At 41.4% G+C, this 19,211-nt stretch overlaps 1 protein-coding gene across 5 annotated transcripts in view; it reads right to left on the reverse strand.

The window, feature by feature from the left end:
- ABTB2 (ankyrin repeat and BTB domain containing 2) overlaps positions 1 to 19,211 on the reverse strand; it is a 158,781-nt gene that overhangs the window by 47,724 nt on the left and 91,846 nt on the right. For all 5 annotated transcript variants that reach the window (XM_074884340.1, XM_074884339.1, XM_074884337.1 and 2 more), the window contains 2 exons: positions 4,811 to 4,957; positions 1,898 to 2,108 (listed from right to left, as the gene is read on the reverse strand). In XM_074884340.1, coding sequence (XP_074740441.1) covers positions 1,898 to 2,108; positions 4,811 to 4,957 — 358 coding nt within the window. The remainder of the gene's footprint in view (positions 1 to 1,897; positions 2,109 to 4,810; positions 4,958 to 19,211) is intronic.

Genomic DNA, 19,211 nt, shown 5'->3' on the forward strand with positions numbered 1-19,211 from the left:
ATCTTGTTTTACTTTGTAAAATAGTTGAGCTCCCACGAGACTGAGACCTGAAAAGAGGTTGGTGCAGTACAAACTACAATAAAGTACAGAAAGATGGTTCAGCAACCAAGAAAATGAAAACAAGTGACCAGCGGAGGTACCTACACAGACCAGCCACATGTAAAATATTATGGCAGAACAGGCAGCTTAAGAGTGACCACTTTATATTTTTCTCCTTATTTTGAAGTTCTCCCTAACCTAAAGTAACTTACCAAGACTGAAATTATAGAGGCTGCCTTTTGTCCAGTATGTTTTTCTGTACCCTGGCCTGAAAATTCAGAGCCTTAAAAGGAGACAGTTCAATCTACTATTATTCTCAAGAGGTCTTCTCACTCGTGACTAGCCAGGCTCTGGCCACGAAGCCATCAACCACAGCTCCAGCGGCGGTGAACGCAGCTATGAGAAGCCTTTAGGGCTGCTGAAATCAGCCATCAGGCTTGGAGCAGGCCAGCATACGCCTGCATGAGACAGGGTTGACTTGCAGCATCAGAAATGCATGACTGAAGACAGTGGAGTCTGAGAGCAAATAGGAAGTGTCTCAATAAAAAAACCCACAACTCAAGCTATCCAGCATGGAGCAGAGGGAAAAGCACCATAATCTCCACACGTGCAGAACAAGATAGGAAGAAAAGAGAGGGTGCTACCTAAATTTAAAGAATTAATTATTTGTATGTTACCATGATTTCATACCAACTTTGGAAGCTGGAGTTAAGTACAGTAAAGCCCAGGATGGGAAGAAGAAACCACGTTATTTACAAAGCTGCAGAGATGTCCTCCTTTCCCTGCTCACCTGTCCAACAAGCACCTTGTTTTTTTGTTTTGTGAATGTGGCCTCCCCCCAGGCTTCAACACCTCACTACACTACGAAACTTCCCAATCACAGGCTGCTTTTGGGAAGGGCCAGGATAGAACCCTTGGCCTGATGTCCAGCAGGCTAAAAGACATCCAGAGAGTAAGCTAGCATAAATACTGGATAGAATTAATCAGAAATCAGAATTTCCCATTCAGATAAGATTTCTGAAATAAATACAAAATTGGATATGCATTTCAAACTGGGGAAACCAGGATAAAACTGCAAGGCAGCCAGCTATCAGTCTGCCTTTGAGATGAGGAGCTGGAGAGCAGGAGCTGACTGACCTGTCAAGGAACTCAACTTGTGGCCAGGACTCTGAGGGCTCCTCAGCTCTCCGCTGCCACCAGCCTGTCAGGCAGACTGCCAAGGAGCTGCGCAGGAAGGAAACCAGGGAGGTTTCTAACAGAAAAAAACATCCCGCTGGAAAATTTCTGACCACTCTAATAATGGGCCTTCTTTCAGAGTCAGTTATGGTACTGGCAGAAGGTAGGGAGACCCACTGAATTTTCTGTTTAGTTACTGGCTTCCTACATAAATTTCTTTCTATACCAGACACACAGCATCAACTGAAGTAATCCTTAAAAAGGATGTGCATAAATCCCTTCAAACCTCTCCACAGCAAATGACATTGCTTTTCCTGAGAATGATGACAATTGTTAATTGGCGCTATTCAGAAGGTAACATTTTCTTTGGTAAGGTCTTTACTGCTTTAGGCAACCACATGTACTTTTGGCAGTGTCTCTAGACAAGCCTTGTTGGCAGCATACAGTATATGCCTCGCTCGGAAAGATTGCATGAAAAAACAGCTCACTTTCCAGTTCCAATTCCAAGGCTTCATGAACTTGGCAAGGCTGACAACATAATCTGGCCTGACTGCAGGAATAACTGATGCTTGATAGGTAGCATCCCACAAAGCTGCCTGAGCTGCCCATGGACACGCAGTTACTCTACAAAAGGAGCCCTTCCTAGTCTAACTCCCTCGCTACTAACAGTTGACCAACCTACCGTTCATTGTTCAGGGTCATTCTTGGAGGGTCAAGGTTGGGGTTCTCCATGGACTCCATTTGAGGACAGCGTAGGAAGTAGTAGAGGGTATGGAGAGCATCAGGGGACCAGGAGATGGGTTGCTGCTGCCGGGTTTGCCTGATGGGGCTCATGCCTGGGCGGATGGTGTTCAAGCACTGCATGTGGTGCATTGCTCGGGATACCAAATCACCTGCACAAAGAGAAAGAATGCAAAAGGATCGCTTTACTATTCAGCCGCAGTCCTCTTAAGTACACTTTTGGAACTAAATAAAATCTCTCACAGCTAAGAGAAATGTCTTTTGTGTGCACATATTTCCTCCACAAAGGCATGAGCTGTCCTCAAGCTGCTACTCTTCAGGTTGTTGTATGAGAAATTTCACCATCTTTCAAATGACAAGTTATTAGTTAGAAAACAGAGGATGAAACTTCTCTGTCACCATACATTGAGAACAACTTTACAATGATTTTTCTATCCGCTTTTATTGCTGTTTTTCTCCTCTTTCCAACAACATATACCAGTTTCTTGCCTGCCTGAAAAAGCCCTGCTGGTATCTTTGTAAAATGTCCATTGCCCAGCCTGGGAGCATAGCGCTCTCAAGGCAAAGCCAGTAACACCAACACAAATACTTTACTCTCATCGCCAGCACCACCATCTTATGTTATGAGATTGTTCCCGTATCTTTCAACTGGGTTATGATGTTCTACACTCCCACCCAGGCACCTGTGACAAATTAATGATTTATGTTCAATATAGAAATCCCTTCTTTTAGGGGTCTGCTTCTCATTCTCACTCTAGCTGCAGGTTTCTCCAGAATAACAAGACCTGACTCTCTTATTAAAAAGCCAATATTTATCATGCTGACTGTCACAAGCTGTGCCAGAAATTTGCCCCTGAGCCTTGTTAGAAGCTCAATCCAGGAGCTTTCTGGGCTGCTGAGTCCTCTTGGTCTTTGAACTCGAGCCAGCCTGACTATGTCAGAGTACTGGTGGACTCGAGGAGGTCTGGAAGAAGGCAACCTGTATTACACACTTTCTCCTCAGAAAGGATTTTAAGACTGCAGATTTTTTTAAAAGTTCACAGAGCGATGACCCCCAGACAGTGGCTATGCAGTCACATAAAGCTGGTCTTTGTGTAATAAGCTTGCTTTGGGCACACCCTATTTACTCTCCTTTTATTGTGGTGCATCACAGACTCTCAAGAGCTTTGCAATAAAGGCTTCAGACACTACATCTTTGAGTAGTATGACTACCATACCAGTGAGCTGAACGATTACTATAGATTACTATACATAGCTAGGATCTATTTTTTCCTTGGGAGAATCCTCTGTTGCTTTATGTTTTACAGTCCCTAAAACTCTCACAGGAAATGTTACTCTATTGTGTCCTACAGTTACAATACTGGGAAAGGATGGAACTGAAATAGTCGCCCCATCGCAAAGCTGGTTCCTGAGAAAGTGCCCTGAACTTAGCCATGCCACACATGAATTAGTCACGCCTCCCTCTGAAATTCTTAGGAAGTTCTTATTTGTTCATTTATATTTAACAGCAATACACAATTTGCCAAACAACCTCCGGCTGAACCCATGGGGTTCTAACGTTACACAGTTAGGGAGAAACCCCCACAAAGCTACTGTATGTCTAAACATGACAGTGTTATTAGTGGTGCAGATCAATGGAGTATTAAAAACCTCAGTTTGCAATGTAAAGCTGGGCCACTCGTTTGTTGCACGGTACATTCAGTTTAAGGATCCACTTCAGAATAGAAAAACCTTCTAACATCTCTGCCTTTCCACTTCAGTCGCTCCTGACTCTCCAGGATCTAAACATTTTATGAGAATATCATGAATCCTCTAGCGTTGGTACTAACACAGAAGTCTGCACAGTTATAGCAGAAATGCATCTGGAATTCAAATTTTCAGCTCAGAATAACGTTCCTTCTCCTTTGCACACTCACGCTCTTTATTTTTCTGGCAATGTGCAGCAACATTTTTAAAAAAAAAAAAAAAAAAAGTAGGCAACTCTATCAGGAGATCTATTCACTAGATGTAATGACCAAGTTGGCCAAAGCAGGGACGGAGGAAGAGAGAGAGGAAGCTGTATTCAATCTTCAGCCCATGCTACAAACGTTCTCTTGTGTTCCAGGATAAATAGAGGTGTGTTAAAGGAATTTGAAAACCTCAAATTAAGGCAGGTTGCAAAATAAATGGTGAAACCCACAAACTCCTTGCTGGCCCTGATGTTCATTAGCATTCAGATGGTGGAGACTAAGAAAGTGATGCCAGCAGAAACGTTGCAAGGGAAAAGTAGACCAGGAAAACACAAATCATTTTTGTTTACTTTAAAGGGGCTTTGTGAGTAGTCTAGGAATGGAACATTTCATTTGGTTAGCATTAAAAAAGAAGGTTTTGAACAAGTTTTTGTTACCAAAGTGCTCTCAGATTTTTTTCCTCCACTTTTTGTTTTTTAAGTAATCAAAAAGCTTTTCCTTGAATATCCTGCACCCTTGACATTTCCACTGCACAAACACTAACAAAGAGAAGCCTCTTTGCCATCTGAGGGAGGTGTTACTGCTGTGTTCCACAAATGTACAAGAAAACCTCCAGAGGCATCTAGGCAAAAGCATCCATCTTCTGTTGGCACTAACACCACTAACTACCAAAAGGCTAGAGAAAAGCCACATCTTATACATCTCCAAGGTGAATTAAATATAGTCTAATGAAACAACCTGATTTTCATAAACAGCACCACGAGACAATTAAATCTTACACAACGTTGGCCAAATACTGCTCACACTGTCAACACGGCAACACTCCCACTGACCTCAATAGCGGAGGAACTGGGTCTTCAGCTTCACTTAAAACAAACCCATGTTCGATTACATCCAAAACTTACTCAGTTCAGAGATGCTTCCAACGCAAGTTGCCAACAGAGACTGCTCTAAAGTTCGGAGTTCCAGCTGGGCGTAAGCATCGGCCCGTCCATCGCTGCACACAGAGCCATCGTTGTATGGGCTGAAGTAGGCAGGCAGAGACAGCACACCTGGGGAGAGAGCAAGAGTCCTGTTACAAGTGAAGTTACAGGAGCGGAAAAGCAAGTCTTGCTACCGACAGGAGTGATAGGGAACTTGAACACGTTTGCCCCTTTCTTGGGGGACTTGAGGTCTTTTGAACAGTTCAAATGAAAAATCAAACAGTGCTGTAAATACCATTGGAACGGCTGAAACAGTGAAACTAGGCTCTAGGGAGTAAGGCTGGATGTGTCTACAGCCTTTAAAAACTAGAAACAAATTGCAGTTGAGATAAAACTACATGAAAAGCTTTAGAGAAGTCTCTACTATTGTTTATACAACAACTCAGCTATGCACTCACAGCTTGCTTTCGAACAGCTGTATGCAGATTGCTAGATATAAGGACCTGATTTTTAGAGGTGTGGAAGACAACCTCAAGTCCATCTAAGGTAAATGGTAGCTGCAACAATCTTTGCAACTCTGAAAACAAAACCATGGGCTATGCCAGTTCTTTGAACCTGCATGCAGTTTCAAATGTGCAGACTGTGGTTTCTACATGTGCAAACCTTTGGATATGCCAAACGACGCCCACGTGTTTTGAGGTTGACTATATTTTCATCTCTATAAATGACCCTTCTATGAGAGAGAGAGATTAGAAAGATAATTACATTGCACACACGCGTTTACCACACACACACTCCTTCCATTTTATCTTCCTGCACACATGAGAATTAATGCCGTAACTGAACAGAACGACACATTTGCAAGCACTTTTGTGTAGTTGTTATTGGGACCCCATCCCACTTTGTGCATATCCCTACAACTCATTTGCATTGTTGGCAAATTAGAGACCGTTTGGGTGAATTGACTGGGAATGGTAGCGAAGACTGAGGATGCTACAAAAAACCTGATATACAGTTTCGCATTAAGACGCAGGTGGTCTCTAAAGGGGGCAGTCATCCACCTCCCCCCAGTCATCTTTTTCACCCATTATCTTTGGTCAAGCATGGCAGATCTGCAGCCACAATGCAAGTCAGTGCAGCAGAGATAAAAAAAATTGCCACCCCTGCTTTCCTCCCCAAAATTCATTAGTTTCTCTTCAATTTAGTGAGCTGAATTTTCTGGCCCCCTGGCCAGATTGCTCTGTGTGGCACAGAGGGAAGGGTGAGAATGGGATCCCTAGAGCTGCTGTGAGGTGGGGACTGTGGGTATGTGACTGAGGCTGGGGTGGGAGAGTGGACCTGCCTCCTTTGGTGGCACCCTGGGGTGGATCTGATGAAACACTGTACCCACAGTGCGGGTGGACTCTGAAAAACCTTCTGCAGTCCACTCGGCCAGTGTTCTTGTACCCTTGTTGCTATCATATTTTCAGTTGTGTTCAGTTGCTACCATATTTTTAATTATGGCTCTATCCCGCAATTCCAGTAGCATGCCCTGGCCCAAATTTTCTGTGATTTCAGACACTTACAGCCACAACTGCCTGTGCTCTTAGTCTGCCGCATCCTGTACTTTTGATTTTTCAACTTTGATCCATCCACATTCATATCGATACATTTCAGCTGAGACCCACATTTCCTTCCCACCCTCACCTTCTGACCCTCGTTCAGTCTTAGATGTGGAGATACTTTACTCCTATTGCAGTGACCTCCTGTCACATAGGTGCTGTGTATTCTTGTCAAACAAAACCCTGCCAGCTGAATGGCAGTGCATTGTGCAAGACCTTTGTTTCTTTGTCTTGATGTTTTCTTTTGAAATTTTATGCTGAATTGATCTCTCCTACCCTTTTCACATCCTCTTTGCATCCTGCTTGGTGGTAAAGCCAAGGGCTGCATCAAAAACTTCCTGGACATTTTGAGGATAAGGGAATGATTTATCCTGTTGTGCTTCTTCACTGTACATCACTGTTAGTTAATGCAGAAAACTCTGCCAATGCCCTCTGTAACCTGAATAATTAGGAAGTCGAGGCTTTAAGAGCTAACAGAAGTGATGCATGCAAACTAGAAGAGCTTGCTTTAAATACACTGTAGCCTCCTATACAGAGCCTGAGCCGCTTCCTTTTCCATGTTAAAGCTATGAAAGGATGTTTTAGAGACATATGGATTGAATTTATGGCAGAGGGAGAATGAAAATAGACTGATTTGTCAAAAGTTTCAAATAGAGGCATATAATTCTACAGAGGCGAAAACAGAAACTGGCAGTTACATTACTAAGCCAGGCAGAAGAAAAAAAAAGTGCACATTTTCTCTGCCAGGCAGTTTTGGTTGGTTCTGTTTTCTAACAAGAAATTAAAAATAAAGATTTGTAGAATGATTTAAGTTGGCTCACAAATGAAACAACGTTTTCTCAGTTTTTCAGTTAACAGTTTGCCAGGTGCTGTGGGTAAGAGGAAACAGGGATGATTTATTTACTTTTGGAAAAATTACTCATACAAGATACTTGCAGACAAGATTTATGTTCTCATCTGCCTTGGTACAGCTGAGGAATATCCTCTATGTACAAGAGAGAAATAAGGAAGTTACCGAGACTCTGGCCACGTGCCAAAGCCTGATGATGCCACTGGGGATTTTCCCTGGGATCGCAGTGGGGTATGAATCAGGCCCTCATTACATAAGATTTCACAAAGGCTCCCCACGTCAGGCAGGTCTGGGAATGAGAAACACACCTCTTGACAGTGCTTCCAAGACAGACGGAGAGCAGTCACTGAATGGGCAGCAAAGTAGAAACGTACCCCACAGTTCTTGCAGCACACCAATCAAGATTTCCTCTCCAGTAAGCTTCCAGTAACTATGCAGAGTTGGAAAAGCATCATCTTTGCTCTTCAGATCAGAAATTTAGGCACAAGGTCATCTGCAGTCAAGCTTTGCCCACTGGTAGTATAATTAGGAACAAGACTTAATCTTTAATACAAATTTAAAAAAACCACTGTTTGATAACAGAGACAACTGCATTGTGATGACTACTTGTACCCCAAATGGTGGTACCTGCTCTCCTCCCACCCAAAACAAGAAATTCGCAGTCAAAATGCGTTATAATGGTATAAACCGAAGGGGCAATTTCTGTTTCTATCTGGCATTCATATTTCTGTATTTTTCTAATTGTGGCAACACTGGCTTTAATCATGGCTAGCTAAATAAGCAAAACTGTAATTGAAGTAAATCAATTCATGTCAAAACATTCTCTGTTTGAAATCACATTAAAACTGCCCATTTATTTCCTGATGTTCAAGAGTGCATTTTCGCCACAAAACAACAATGTGAAACAGCACATAATTACTGTGCAGGAATAAACCATTCAGGCATGCACACCACTGTTCCTACAATATTTTCTCTAATGTGGGCTATGCTGTGTTTCCTACACATCCCTGGCTGTATCCTGGCATTCTGGTCACAATTTTTTTTTTTAATTAACCAAGATTTTAAGTATGGGATCCAAGCCCAGGTGAAGTTAGTGAGAGTCTATTAATTTGAGCGTGGCTTAGATCAAACCTCAAGAGCACAAGGAGCTAAGAAGTCACCTCTCTAGAATAGTATGAGGCAACACCCTGTAGCAGCCCAATCGAAAGCATGTTTGTAGCACTGTGATTAAGGCACGGCTGGCTAACAATTTGTTTCTGATATTTCCACAGCCTTTGAAATAGCAGCTAGAACTAAAGGCATATTTATTCTACCTCTGTTAAATACAAAACCTGTTCATGGGCATTTGCTGCCAACAATCTTAAAAGGCAGTCATGACTGGTGAAATCCCAGTTAAGCAGTTCCTTAAACTCAAATTATTCTACTTGCCTAAAGATTTTGAAGTTGTTGTCTGTAATTGGATGCCTTTTAATAGCAACTGAAAATGCTTCCACGGTCTGAGCTAGGTCCAGGGAAAAGTCTGTTCACACTCTTGGACATCTTTTTGCTATAAGAGGTGCAGCAGTTCTGCCGAGAGCTTTGGCTATAATGCGATTGCTCCTATGAGCAGGGCTGTCCAAAACTCTTGTGTGGTTTCCCTGAGCTGGGCAATCAGTCCAGCCTCAAGCAAGGCAGCTTCTGTAAGGAACCCTGGGCCCATCTCTGAATGTCCTGTGATAATTCAGAGGCTAGCATCAAGTTCTGCTCTTTTGGTATCAAGATAGAAGCAAATGCAGACTTTAACCTGAATTTTATTTTAAGATTTGAATGTCTAAAAAACCTTATTTCAAATAATTTTTAAAGTACCCATGTTATCTTCACACTTCATGCTGTTTGGATGTTACATTAATGAAAAAGGACTAGCCATAATTTGTACCTTGCTGTAATGAATTTCTCTGCGCTTTCCTTACTTTGATCTAAACCCTTTATGTTGGGAGACAACTTCCTAGTGATTAACTCATCGCCCATTTGATGACTTTGAAACACTTACATGATGTCTGGAGGTTAAGATGGGACCACTCACAAATGGCAAAGGGCCTAGGAGACTGGTCTGGAAAGGACTTGAATTCTGCAGTCTGGGATTCCTCACAGAAATTGCCCAGGGTACTAACTCCTGTATTTCAGAAATGCACTGCCTGCATTCATGACAGGTTAGGCAAAGAATCAGCAATATAATTAGGACAGGGGTATAGACTGTAAACTACTCACACAGAAGAAGTGCTTTTTCTTGGATAAACCTAGTAAAGTCTGTGAGACGCTACAATGTATATTGATTTCTCCCTTTGGCCAGAATAAAAACAGGTTCTCTGGGAAAAGATTCTCTCTGTGTAATGTGTTTGCATTGCACCTAGAACAGTGGCGATCGTTACTGATCACTACCATAATACAAATTAGCACAACAGGAAACAAGTATCTGTGTGGCAAAATCAAGCAGAAACGAAAGCCCTCAGAAAATTCAGGGTTGTCTTCATATGTTATAAATTGTTTCTAAAAGCCCCTAATACAGCAAAAAGTCACATATGTGAAATCAGAACTGCTGTGAATACGCTAGAAAAATGTATTAGGAAACCAAGTGAGAAAAAATGGTCTTGGTCTTGGTCTCCAGCATCAGTGTTCTGCAATGTTTGGCTTGTGATAAATTCCATAAGAAACATTCTGCGAAGCAAGAATGATAGCTGATCCCAGTGAAACGAGCTGTAATTTGGAAGGCCAAAATTTTGAAGGCAGATGGTGATGACCAGACTACACTGAAGTGAACAGCCAAATCCCTCTGACTTCAGTGGACCCAGTAAAAACCTCATCCAATTGCAACTGCAGTTTCCACATTGGAATTTGGCCATGACATCAGGATGGCTGTCACCTTGCACAAAGTCCTGTAATCCTTCATGGCAAGGAGCATTCAAGGCTCTCCTTGTTTTTTGTTTCCCATTTTACCACGCAACACAATGCCATGCAGTTCCCTCTTGCCAATCAATTCAGAGTACAGAGCACCACCTAGAATTCATGCCAATTGCTGGAGCTCTGTTTTCTTCATGCTGACCCACCACTGCTAGGAAAGCTCAACCCTCATTTATTTTATGAAATGAGACAGGATCATTCTGACAGAATACAACCAAATGCTCCCCACCTCTCTGAAAAACAGGCAACCAAAGTGTTCCTGATAGAACTCACTCAAATCTAAACGCATCAGGCTCTATAATTAACTACAGTCATGCTATAGATTGTGAGAAAGACTTGTGATCAGGAAACAATGCATATAATTGCTAACATACAGGAAAATAATGTGGCTTCTGCTATAAAGCAGGCAGGCATCCCTTTCAGTTTGTCTCTGTCAGCAGTAAGAAAAACCAAACACAGTTGCTTGTATCTGCATCCACATTAAACAGCAATTCTGTAATTGAAAACAGGAGGAAAAGCAGAAGAGGGAGCAGCTTCAAGCAGAGAGAGAAGATCTTGAAGTCTTCTGCAAGTGCTCAACTGAATATCTCCACTGAAGAGCTGCTGTCCTAATCGGACACTTCTGGACAGGTCTGCCTTATTCACGGAGCCCTTACATGGGCTCCCCAGTCTTGGTCTAACTGCTCATTGAGACAATGTCCCCTTCAAATTAACAAAATGCACTTTGCTTGGACTTCAGGAATATTATCAGAGATGCATTGTCTTAAAGCATGCAGTCTGGTCCTCCATGTAGCTCAATGTCAAGAGGCATTGCTTGACTGGAAGTATCAAAATACCCCAAAACAGAGTTTTAAAGCACTCTCAAAACCCAGTTCCCCTTTTCTGGGGTCCAGGTCACTGCAGCACCTTGTGTTCCAAAAGCAGGTGAAAGCAGCAGAGCCCACAGCTTCTGCAGTGGGATGTGAGCTGCAGCACTACCCTGCTGCATGTGCTGCCACAGAAAGAGCAGCAGCCTACTGACAGTCCCTACAAATACTTAAATGCTTCCTTACTCCTAGGTAACTAACTGTGCCCTGTCTTCTTGCCATGCTTGGAAACGTTTGACATACTTTGCCTCACTTTTTCTATGAAAATGGTGGAATTGTGCTGGAACTTGGAGGGTAGAAGATAGGAAGTATCTATAAGAACATATAAGAATATCTGAATCCAGCTGTGATATATAGGATTGCAAATGACTATAAATGTAGGAGAAAGGCCTTGGTTTTGTACCGAGTCAGTATTTACTGAGTCATTAATCCCACTTTCATATCCCTGTGGTCTTCTGGACTACCACTAATCTGTCTTGGCCCCAAGTACTTAATTGAACATAAACTCAAGGGAACATATCCTTGGCTTATATTTCAATAACTGCCAAAAAACACAGCAAATTTTATCTTTAGCAGCAGCAGCATACTTTGCAAGATAAAAGGTATCAGTGCTTTTATGAGATGGTGATTGTCCTTATTTCCATTTCCTAGATAGAGAAACAGAGACAAAAGAAAAGCAACTACCACGCTCCTGCATCAGAATCAGCTCTTTGCAAAGTCCAAATCTCCCAGTTCAGAATCCCTGTGCCATTCGACCTTGCCTGTCTGAAACTGGCCAACACAGAGCCATTGCTCTCACAACCTGGACCCAGAGATTTGAAATAAATGGCATGACTGAAAGGCTTTGGTCTGTAGAACTGTGCTACCTATTTTATACGTCATAACAAAAGACCTTTGAGAATATGATCTGTAAACATAAATTCCAAATGCTTCCTAGTACTGTGATTACACCGACTTTTGAAGGGCAGCGTGTATGCCAGCATGTCAACAAGTACATCCCTAAAACTAGGCTGATCCACCACAATTTTTCCAGGCATTGGATCTTCTACACAGGGTCCGAAAACAGGCGAAGACCCACACTAGACTAATGTTAGGTTGAGAGACAAATCCACCTATGTTTCTAGGACACTCTCATTTTCAGGATCCAGTCAGGCACATTAAAGAGAAAAGCCCATATTGGGCTATAAATATCAGCAAAAAACCAGAAAGTTTTATAAGGCATGGTATAAATAGATTATGGATGCTGTGAAAGAAATACAAAACCAGAATCCTGTGCCAGAAAAAGTTACTGTGATCCAACATGCAGAAGACAACATTAACTAGTTGTGTAAACCCTGACAAGTTTACTCAATCTCAGTGTCCCAGTTCACTTATCTGGAAAATGGGGATATTGCTTCACTCCTGTTAAGGGTGGTGTGACAGAAGCAGTGTTCTTGCTTCATTTCTCATTCTCATCTTAATCCTTCATGCTACTCAACATTTCAGCAGTGTCCCAATTTCCTGTGTGTATCAATAGTAAATTTTTTTGTCCCTAGGCAACAGTCCATCTTTCATTTACAGACCTTTTTACCTTCAACAATCCCAAAGCTCTCTGAGACACAGCTACTTTCTGAGATGAAAGGACACAATATTGTGACAATGTATAACTCTACCTCAGTGGAGCTTATGATGCAAGAAGAGAAGCTTTACTCAACTGAGACAGTTAAGAAAGGCAAAATGGATTTTAGCCTAATAGAGATTCTGATGTGGATACAGTGTTGGGACGGTTATTCTGACAAACATAGCAAAAATTATAAAGAAGAAACAATATATATGCACATACGTGAGAAACAATATATGAAAGATAAAAAAAACCCAAACCTTATTTTTTTAAAAGAGAGAGAAAGAGAGATACGACAAGTAAACAATGGCAACTCCAGAAACATTGAGTCCTTTAGTAGCATTACTGTGGGGATTAGAAAGCTTAGGGAGAAGAGGTTTATGTCACTGTCTCCATTCCCTTGGAATTCTTTAGAAGTTTCAAATTTAGGTGCTTTTACAGTAAAAACAGCTTCATCTGGAGTAACCAGTGGGACTGCAGCAACTGCAGGCACCAGCTAGAGCCCTCATACCCTCTACAATACCCTCTTCTAATCCATTCCTTATTGTTCACTGTCCTTCCTGAAATATGGTCTTTGAATCCTGCCCAGTTCTCCAGATGTGGTCTGACTAAGCTCTTTGTACATGCCATAATGACCTCTCTTTACTTGTGTTCAATTCTTCTATTTATACATCCCATGATCTGTATGCTTGCCAAACACAAAAAAAGGGTAGTAAATTTATATCCTCTGTCACTCCCAGTTCCTTTTCTTAGGGAACATCTAGATGGAGAATCTGACCAGGACAGTGCTCCAGAATAATCCCATGCAAGCCCTTCTCAGCTATTCCAGAGGAATCTTTGGAAAGAGTTTACTCTACATGACCCTTACCCATCAACTTCTTTATACAGGTGAGCCCTTGGGCTGATAAAATCTATTCTGGTTAGACTCGCCTGGCTGTTGAAGACATGCCATTAAAATGAAATTTTAGAAACTGTGGTCACTTAATAATAAACATCAAGACTGCAATTACATCAGTTAATGACTTAAAATATCTGAGTATCATTAGAGCTATTTATTCTACATTTCTTTTTAAAAAGCCATGAGGAAATAGGAACTCAACGGTAACCAAACTACTGCTCTTAAAGGACTGGTCTGGTTTAGATGACTCAAGGATTGTCTCCATTAGCTGTTAGCAACACCAGCCCTCTGATACAGAGCTGCGCAGTTTTGATTTTGTTAGGGTGAAATATGCATCTGTCACTCAATACAAGATTGAAATTTTATCTAAGTGAAACACAGCAGAGTCCTGAGACCATGAAGTCTGACCTCAAGAGGGCAAGGTTTGGAGTCTCGCTAGGATGATCACATGCATACCACACCTGCAGACAAAAATGATTCAGGTTTTGAGTCACCAGCCAGACAACACAAAACTTCAGGTGGGTGTATCCTGGGTAGTTCACAAAAAAAGGACAGTATTATTGTAGATTTGATACCTAGAGTTTAATCTCCAATATTGTTGTCAGGGTAACTGCAGTAAATTGCTCACACCAGCATTTACGTGCATGAGTAGTTCATGAATCACAAGTTTTGTCATTTTTACCCCAAAACTGCATAGAGCCCAATATTAGCTTTGGTGAGCACAGGTTTTTGGGACAAGTATAAACACAAACCTTCACCATACAGATAACAACATTTGTATTTGACACATACCATTAGATAAGTTTTACTGTCTAGGAGTATTTTGATAGCACCAAAGACCAGCAACAATTTTATCTCAGAACAGAAGCAATTCCTCTTCTAATTGTTATTTCCTCAAACAAACGCTTGGAAGCATTTGGCAGTTTTTCCCTCACAATACAGCGAATCAGTCTCTTACTAATGGTAGTATTTTGCAACTTTCTGCTTCCTCACATCAAAGCATCCTGGAGATCTTGTCAACAATGACCAATTGTTTAGAGACTCAGAAGTGGAGTTGAGGAATTCCACTTATTCACCAGCTGCTGAATTTTGCCCTCAATCTTTACACCACCTTTGCCTGTTTCTCACACCATGTGTGGTACTAAAGTACCATCTCATACCATCTACATTCATGCTTGGCTTCCTTCCATGACATATGCCACTCGCTCTGGCTTCTAGCACCTATTTTACTCTCTACTTCTGCATCTGCATTCTTCTTTCTTGTCCTCCCCTCACCTACTCACCATCATGCTTGTACTTTTTCCAGGATTCAGCCTTTCAAGCTCAACGCCAGTTACAAACAAGAGTAGATACAATATCTATTTTTGAATGTAGCCTTTGGGGGTAGCAAGGCTACAAGAATTTGGCAATATTTGTAAAGCTAGCAGAAAAAAAACCCCAACAACTCCACTACAAGGCTCTGGCCTGTCTCTCACATTGCATAAGTGCCAAACGCATTTCAAAGTCTAAGTCTCTTGGTTGTGGCCATTTATAAAAAGCATAACTTGTACACTTCCATTAAAGCCCTAAATATAACTGCCCTAAGCAAGTATTCACTTTTCAAACAGTACCTCTTTGAATTTTGTTTTCAAAAGAATGCTGTTACCACTATATTATTTATAGACATTTACGTTAAGATCTAAATACTTGGTCAGGAAACCACTCAGATTAATGGATCCCCATCATTGTTTTATAACTCTAAATAGCTCAGAAGAAAAACAGGTTGCCTATATTTTTATTCTAGAACAGCATCTTTTTTGCATAAGCATAAAAAGCAGCAACATTTACAGTGCTCAGGCTGGATGGGCATGGCTCTTTGAAGAATCTGGAAACACTACCACATGTTTCAGTTTTTTAACATAGCATCTGTGTAGAGGATGAAAATTAAAACCTCAATCTTGTATTTTTTCTTTTAAACAGGGAAAATACATTTTTATTACACCCATGCACCATATCTGTAATGGATTCAACCATTCAACCCAATTGATTTTGCCAGTGTGCTATCTTCTTAAAGCTCTCTTGCACGTGAGCTTCCAGTTACACCAGTTCTTAGCAGGCAATTATTTTCTTGGCACTTGGAACATAATTATTTGTAGACGTCACCTCCCTCAGGTGAGGTGGTGAAAAAAAAGGAAAAATTGCCTTATGGCAGAAATAAAAAGGGAAGTATTTTTAGAGCAAGACAGGTTCTTGTTGCTTCACAATACCGTGCACACACAGGGATGCTGACAGCGTCCCCAGGAGGAACATTAGTGTGTTGCTCGGACAGGGAGTTCACGCATGCCAGAACAGCCTTGGCAAGAGCACAGCCAGTGCTCCAAACACAGAAGTGGACGTTCACACAGAGAATAAGCAAAAATAATATCATGATTTTGTGCCCACAATTTCTACCAGAGAGAGAACCAAAATAATTTTAAGTGTTATGGAACCCTTGTTGCTAACTGCAAAATAAAGTGGCATTTCTTGCACTTTTGCAGAAGAGCCGGTCAGCCCCATCCCCGTCAGTGCTGGCCAATTCTGCAGAACCTGAGGTGCAGGAAACAAACTCTAGAGTGCCTACCGCTTATTTGCGACTGTGCGGCCTGTTCTTCTAAATACCTCTCAAAATCAGGAAGTCAGTTATCTTTCAAGTAACCTGGAATTATACAGTGCTAAAATAACTTGCCTACAGTCATAGTCAGGGGCTATTGAAACAGCAGGACCATGGCAACGTACTTACTAAAAAAGATGACCTGAGGAAGGACACAAGCTGACTGCAAACAAAAAAAGCAGGCAGGTATTATCATTTTGCATTCCTCTCCACCTTTTCAGTCAGCACCCATTTCCAACAAAGAACAAGCCTGCTTCTGAACGTAAAGATGTTCCTATGGCAGAATCTCACACACTGGTGGTGAAGATTAAGATTACAGGGAACCTTCCTCCAATTGTTAGGAAAATAATGGAAAACTGTCTCTCAGAGGAAAATCCTTTCATCGACAAAAATAACACAGCTAGAAAAACTTTTTTTAAAAATAAGTTATCATAGCATTACCTCTGTCTATAAACCTTCTGTAGTCGTTAGGCTATAAGATAAAATTAATATTTTTTATTTTGTTGGCTCCCTGCTAAACTCAGACTGTGTTGCTCTATGTTGCGATTTTCTCTCTGAAGGCAACGTGCAGCATCTCTACTGCTGTGTAGCAGAGATGCACAGCATGGAAGTACTTGAAAAGCAAAGGTCCATACCACATAAATAATCCCATACCACATAAGTAATCACTTTTTGGATCCAGCTGTTTGTATGCAACCACTATATCCTAGTAACATTAATAGCTTTGACTATTGCCAAGAAAAAATGTCTTGGAAGGCTTTTTAAATTTGTCATGGAGGAAAGCAAAAGCTAGAACCACGGCAGATGCAGATTTGGGGAGGCTCAACTATCTAAGAATACTTTTTTCCTCAAATGGCACTCCATTCTTTCACCAAATTACTGAAGCAACAGTTCGAATAAGAGACTGTTCTGTTAGAACAAGACATGCTGGTAAAGGCTAAAACTAGAGTGCACTGCAGCTCCATTTAGGGTATTTCAAAATGCAGGTAGGAATAAAGATTGGAATAGGAGCTAGGAAGCATTGCTTGGATCTGAAACAGATGCTCCACAACGTAGACTTACCTGGAGTTGAAATTTTACTTCAAACCCGTCTTTTTCTCAAAAAGAAATACAATGAACAGGGAAGGGAAAGGAGCACACAGGAGACTCAGAGACTCTGGAAATAGATACATAGAAGAAGGATGGTAGGAAAGGAACCAGAAAAAAAACCCCAAACATCCCCTGATGAAGGAATTAGTGAAAGAATGGGAAAGTGCTGGAAAACAGTCCAGTAACAGCCACTTTCTTATCTTGGAAATATTTTATTTTTCCTAATTTTTTCAGGGTCTTGAAGAATTCATACCACTCTATATCCTTTAACCCCTGGTATCATTTATGTCCCTTCCCCTCACCTCATTCCCTAAAGAGTGGCACAATAAACAAAGGGTGATCCAGCAGAGCTGGACATGCCTCTTCATACCAATGGAACCTGATATCCATTGTAGCTATCTGGGCAAAGTCATTCAGTTTCCACATGTACCTTCACGGGCTAATTTCAAAATCATCATAATAAGATACAAAGATAAAGGAATCAAATTTTTAATACTGTGCTTTAAAACCTCAAGATACTTGATTTTGTTTCGGTTTTGCTGTTTTACGGTTCTTCAGGGCAGAATAATCAGACAAACACGAACATAAAAACGCTCCAGTCTCCTAACTACCTATTTTCTTCGAGATCCTCTTCACCTTCCTGCCCTATTCTTACTAATAAATCACTGATTTACTGTTACAGCCCTGCAGGCCCAACCACTGCTTCTTCATCTCAGTAGGAGCCAAATGATGATTGAGATGCCAATATATTAGGCTGGCCTGATTCAAAGAAGGATAAGGAACAAAGCATTTGTGCAGAGCAAAGATAAATGAATATAAATCAAGTTCTGAGCTATTTTCTGTGATGGATTAGCACCTTTCTTTGACCTAATAATGCCAAGGGGTCTCCATGCTGACAGCAACTAATGTGGAAATCTCTGCTGTGTAAAGCCAGTAGGAATCCTGATCTCCAGCTGCACTATTACTCTATTTCTATTTTGCTGGGTGTCTCTCTCACGTGTAAGCAATCCTCTCCTTCATCTCACCCTGAGAAATGTCACTACAGTGTCCATCAAACTATCTCTAGAGTATAGGAGAGAGATTTCTCCCATTCTAAGTTTCTCCCTGTAATCCCATTTTTACCAGTAAACCAGCAGGTCATAGATAGTACTTACCTAGTGAAAGACTGGATGGAAGAGCTTTCTACCTGGCAGTGTTAAGAGTATAAAAATATACAAAGCCAGCAGCAAAAAGCAGATTTTTGGATCAAATCTGTCAACCGCAGTTTTACCAAAAACAGAAGACAGCAAAAAAATTGGTACGCGCAGAGAAAACTTTAGTGGGAGTCAAGCCCAAACCTCTCAGTTTTGGCCATATGCAGTAGCTAGAGCTGTATCATATAGTGTTTAAAAACCCATCATGTTGCTGACAGGTGGAAAAAGCTGCAGCTTTTGAGAGCAGGAAATACCTCAAAGACCTGCAGCAATTCTAGCCTCTACTATTTTCATTTCCCACATGCAAGAGAGTTGTCTATTGTCCAAAATGTTTCCCCTGTGTTTGTGTTTGCAACATGAGCCCCTGTGTTATGTCTTAGATGAGGTGCCTGGACACTCGAGTCAGTAAAAACAAGTGTTTTATCCCTTGGCTGTTCGCACAGCTAGCTCTGGACCTGCAGTGCAAACAGCATGGGATACTCCAATCACAGCCCTCACATCAACCTACCCCACCTGTGACTGGCACTTGTCTAACCTGTTATCTTTGTCTGGAGACTGAATCACCTCTTGCCCTCTCTGAAGAGCTGACCTGATGAAAGATCATCGTTATAACGTGCTTCAGGCCAGATTGCACCCATATGTCTCCACATTACCCTTTCCATGCAGACTGACACAGATAAGAAGTAGTATCTCAGAGACCCAGGGCATTAAAAATGAGCT

This window comes from Strix uralensis, chromosome 15, assembly GCF_047716275.1.
Source record: "Strix uralensis isolate ZFMK-TIS-50842 chromosome 15, bStrUra1, whole genome shotgun sequence".
Taxonomy (NCBI): Eukaryota; Metazoa; Chordata; class Aves; order Strigiformes; family Strigidae; genus Strix; species Strix uralensis.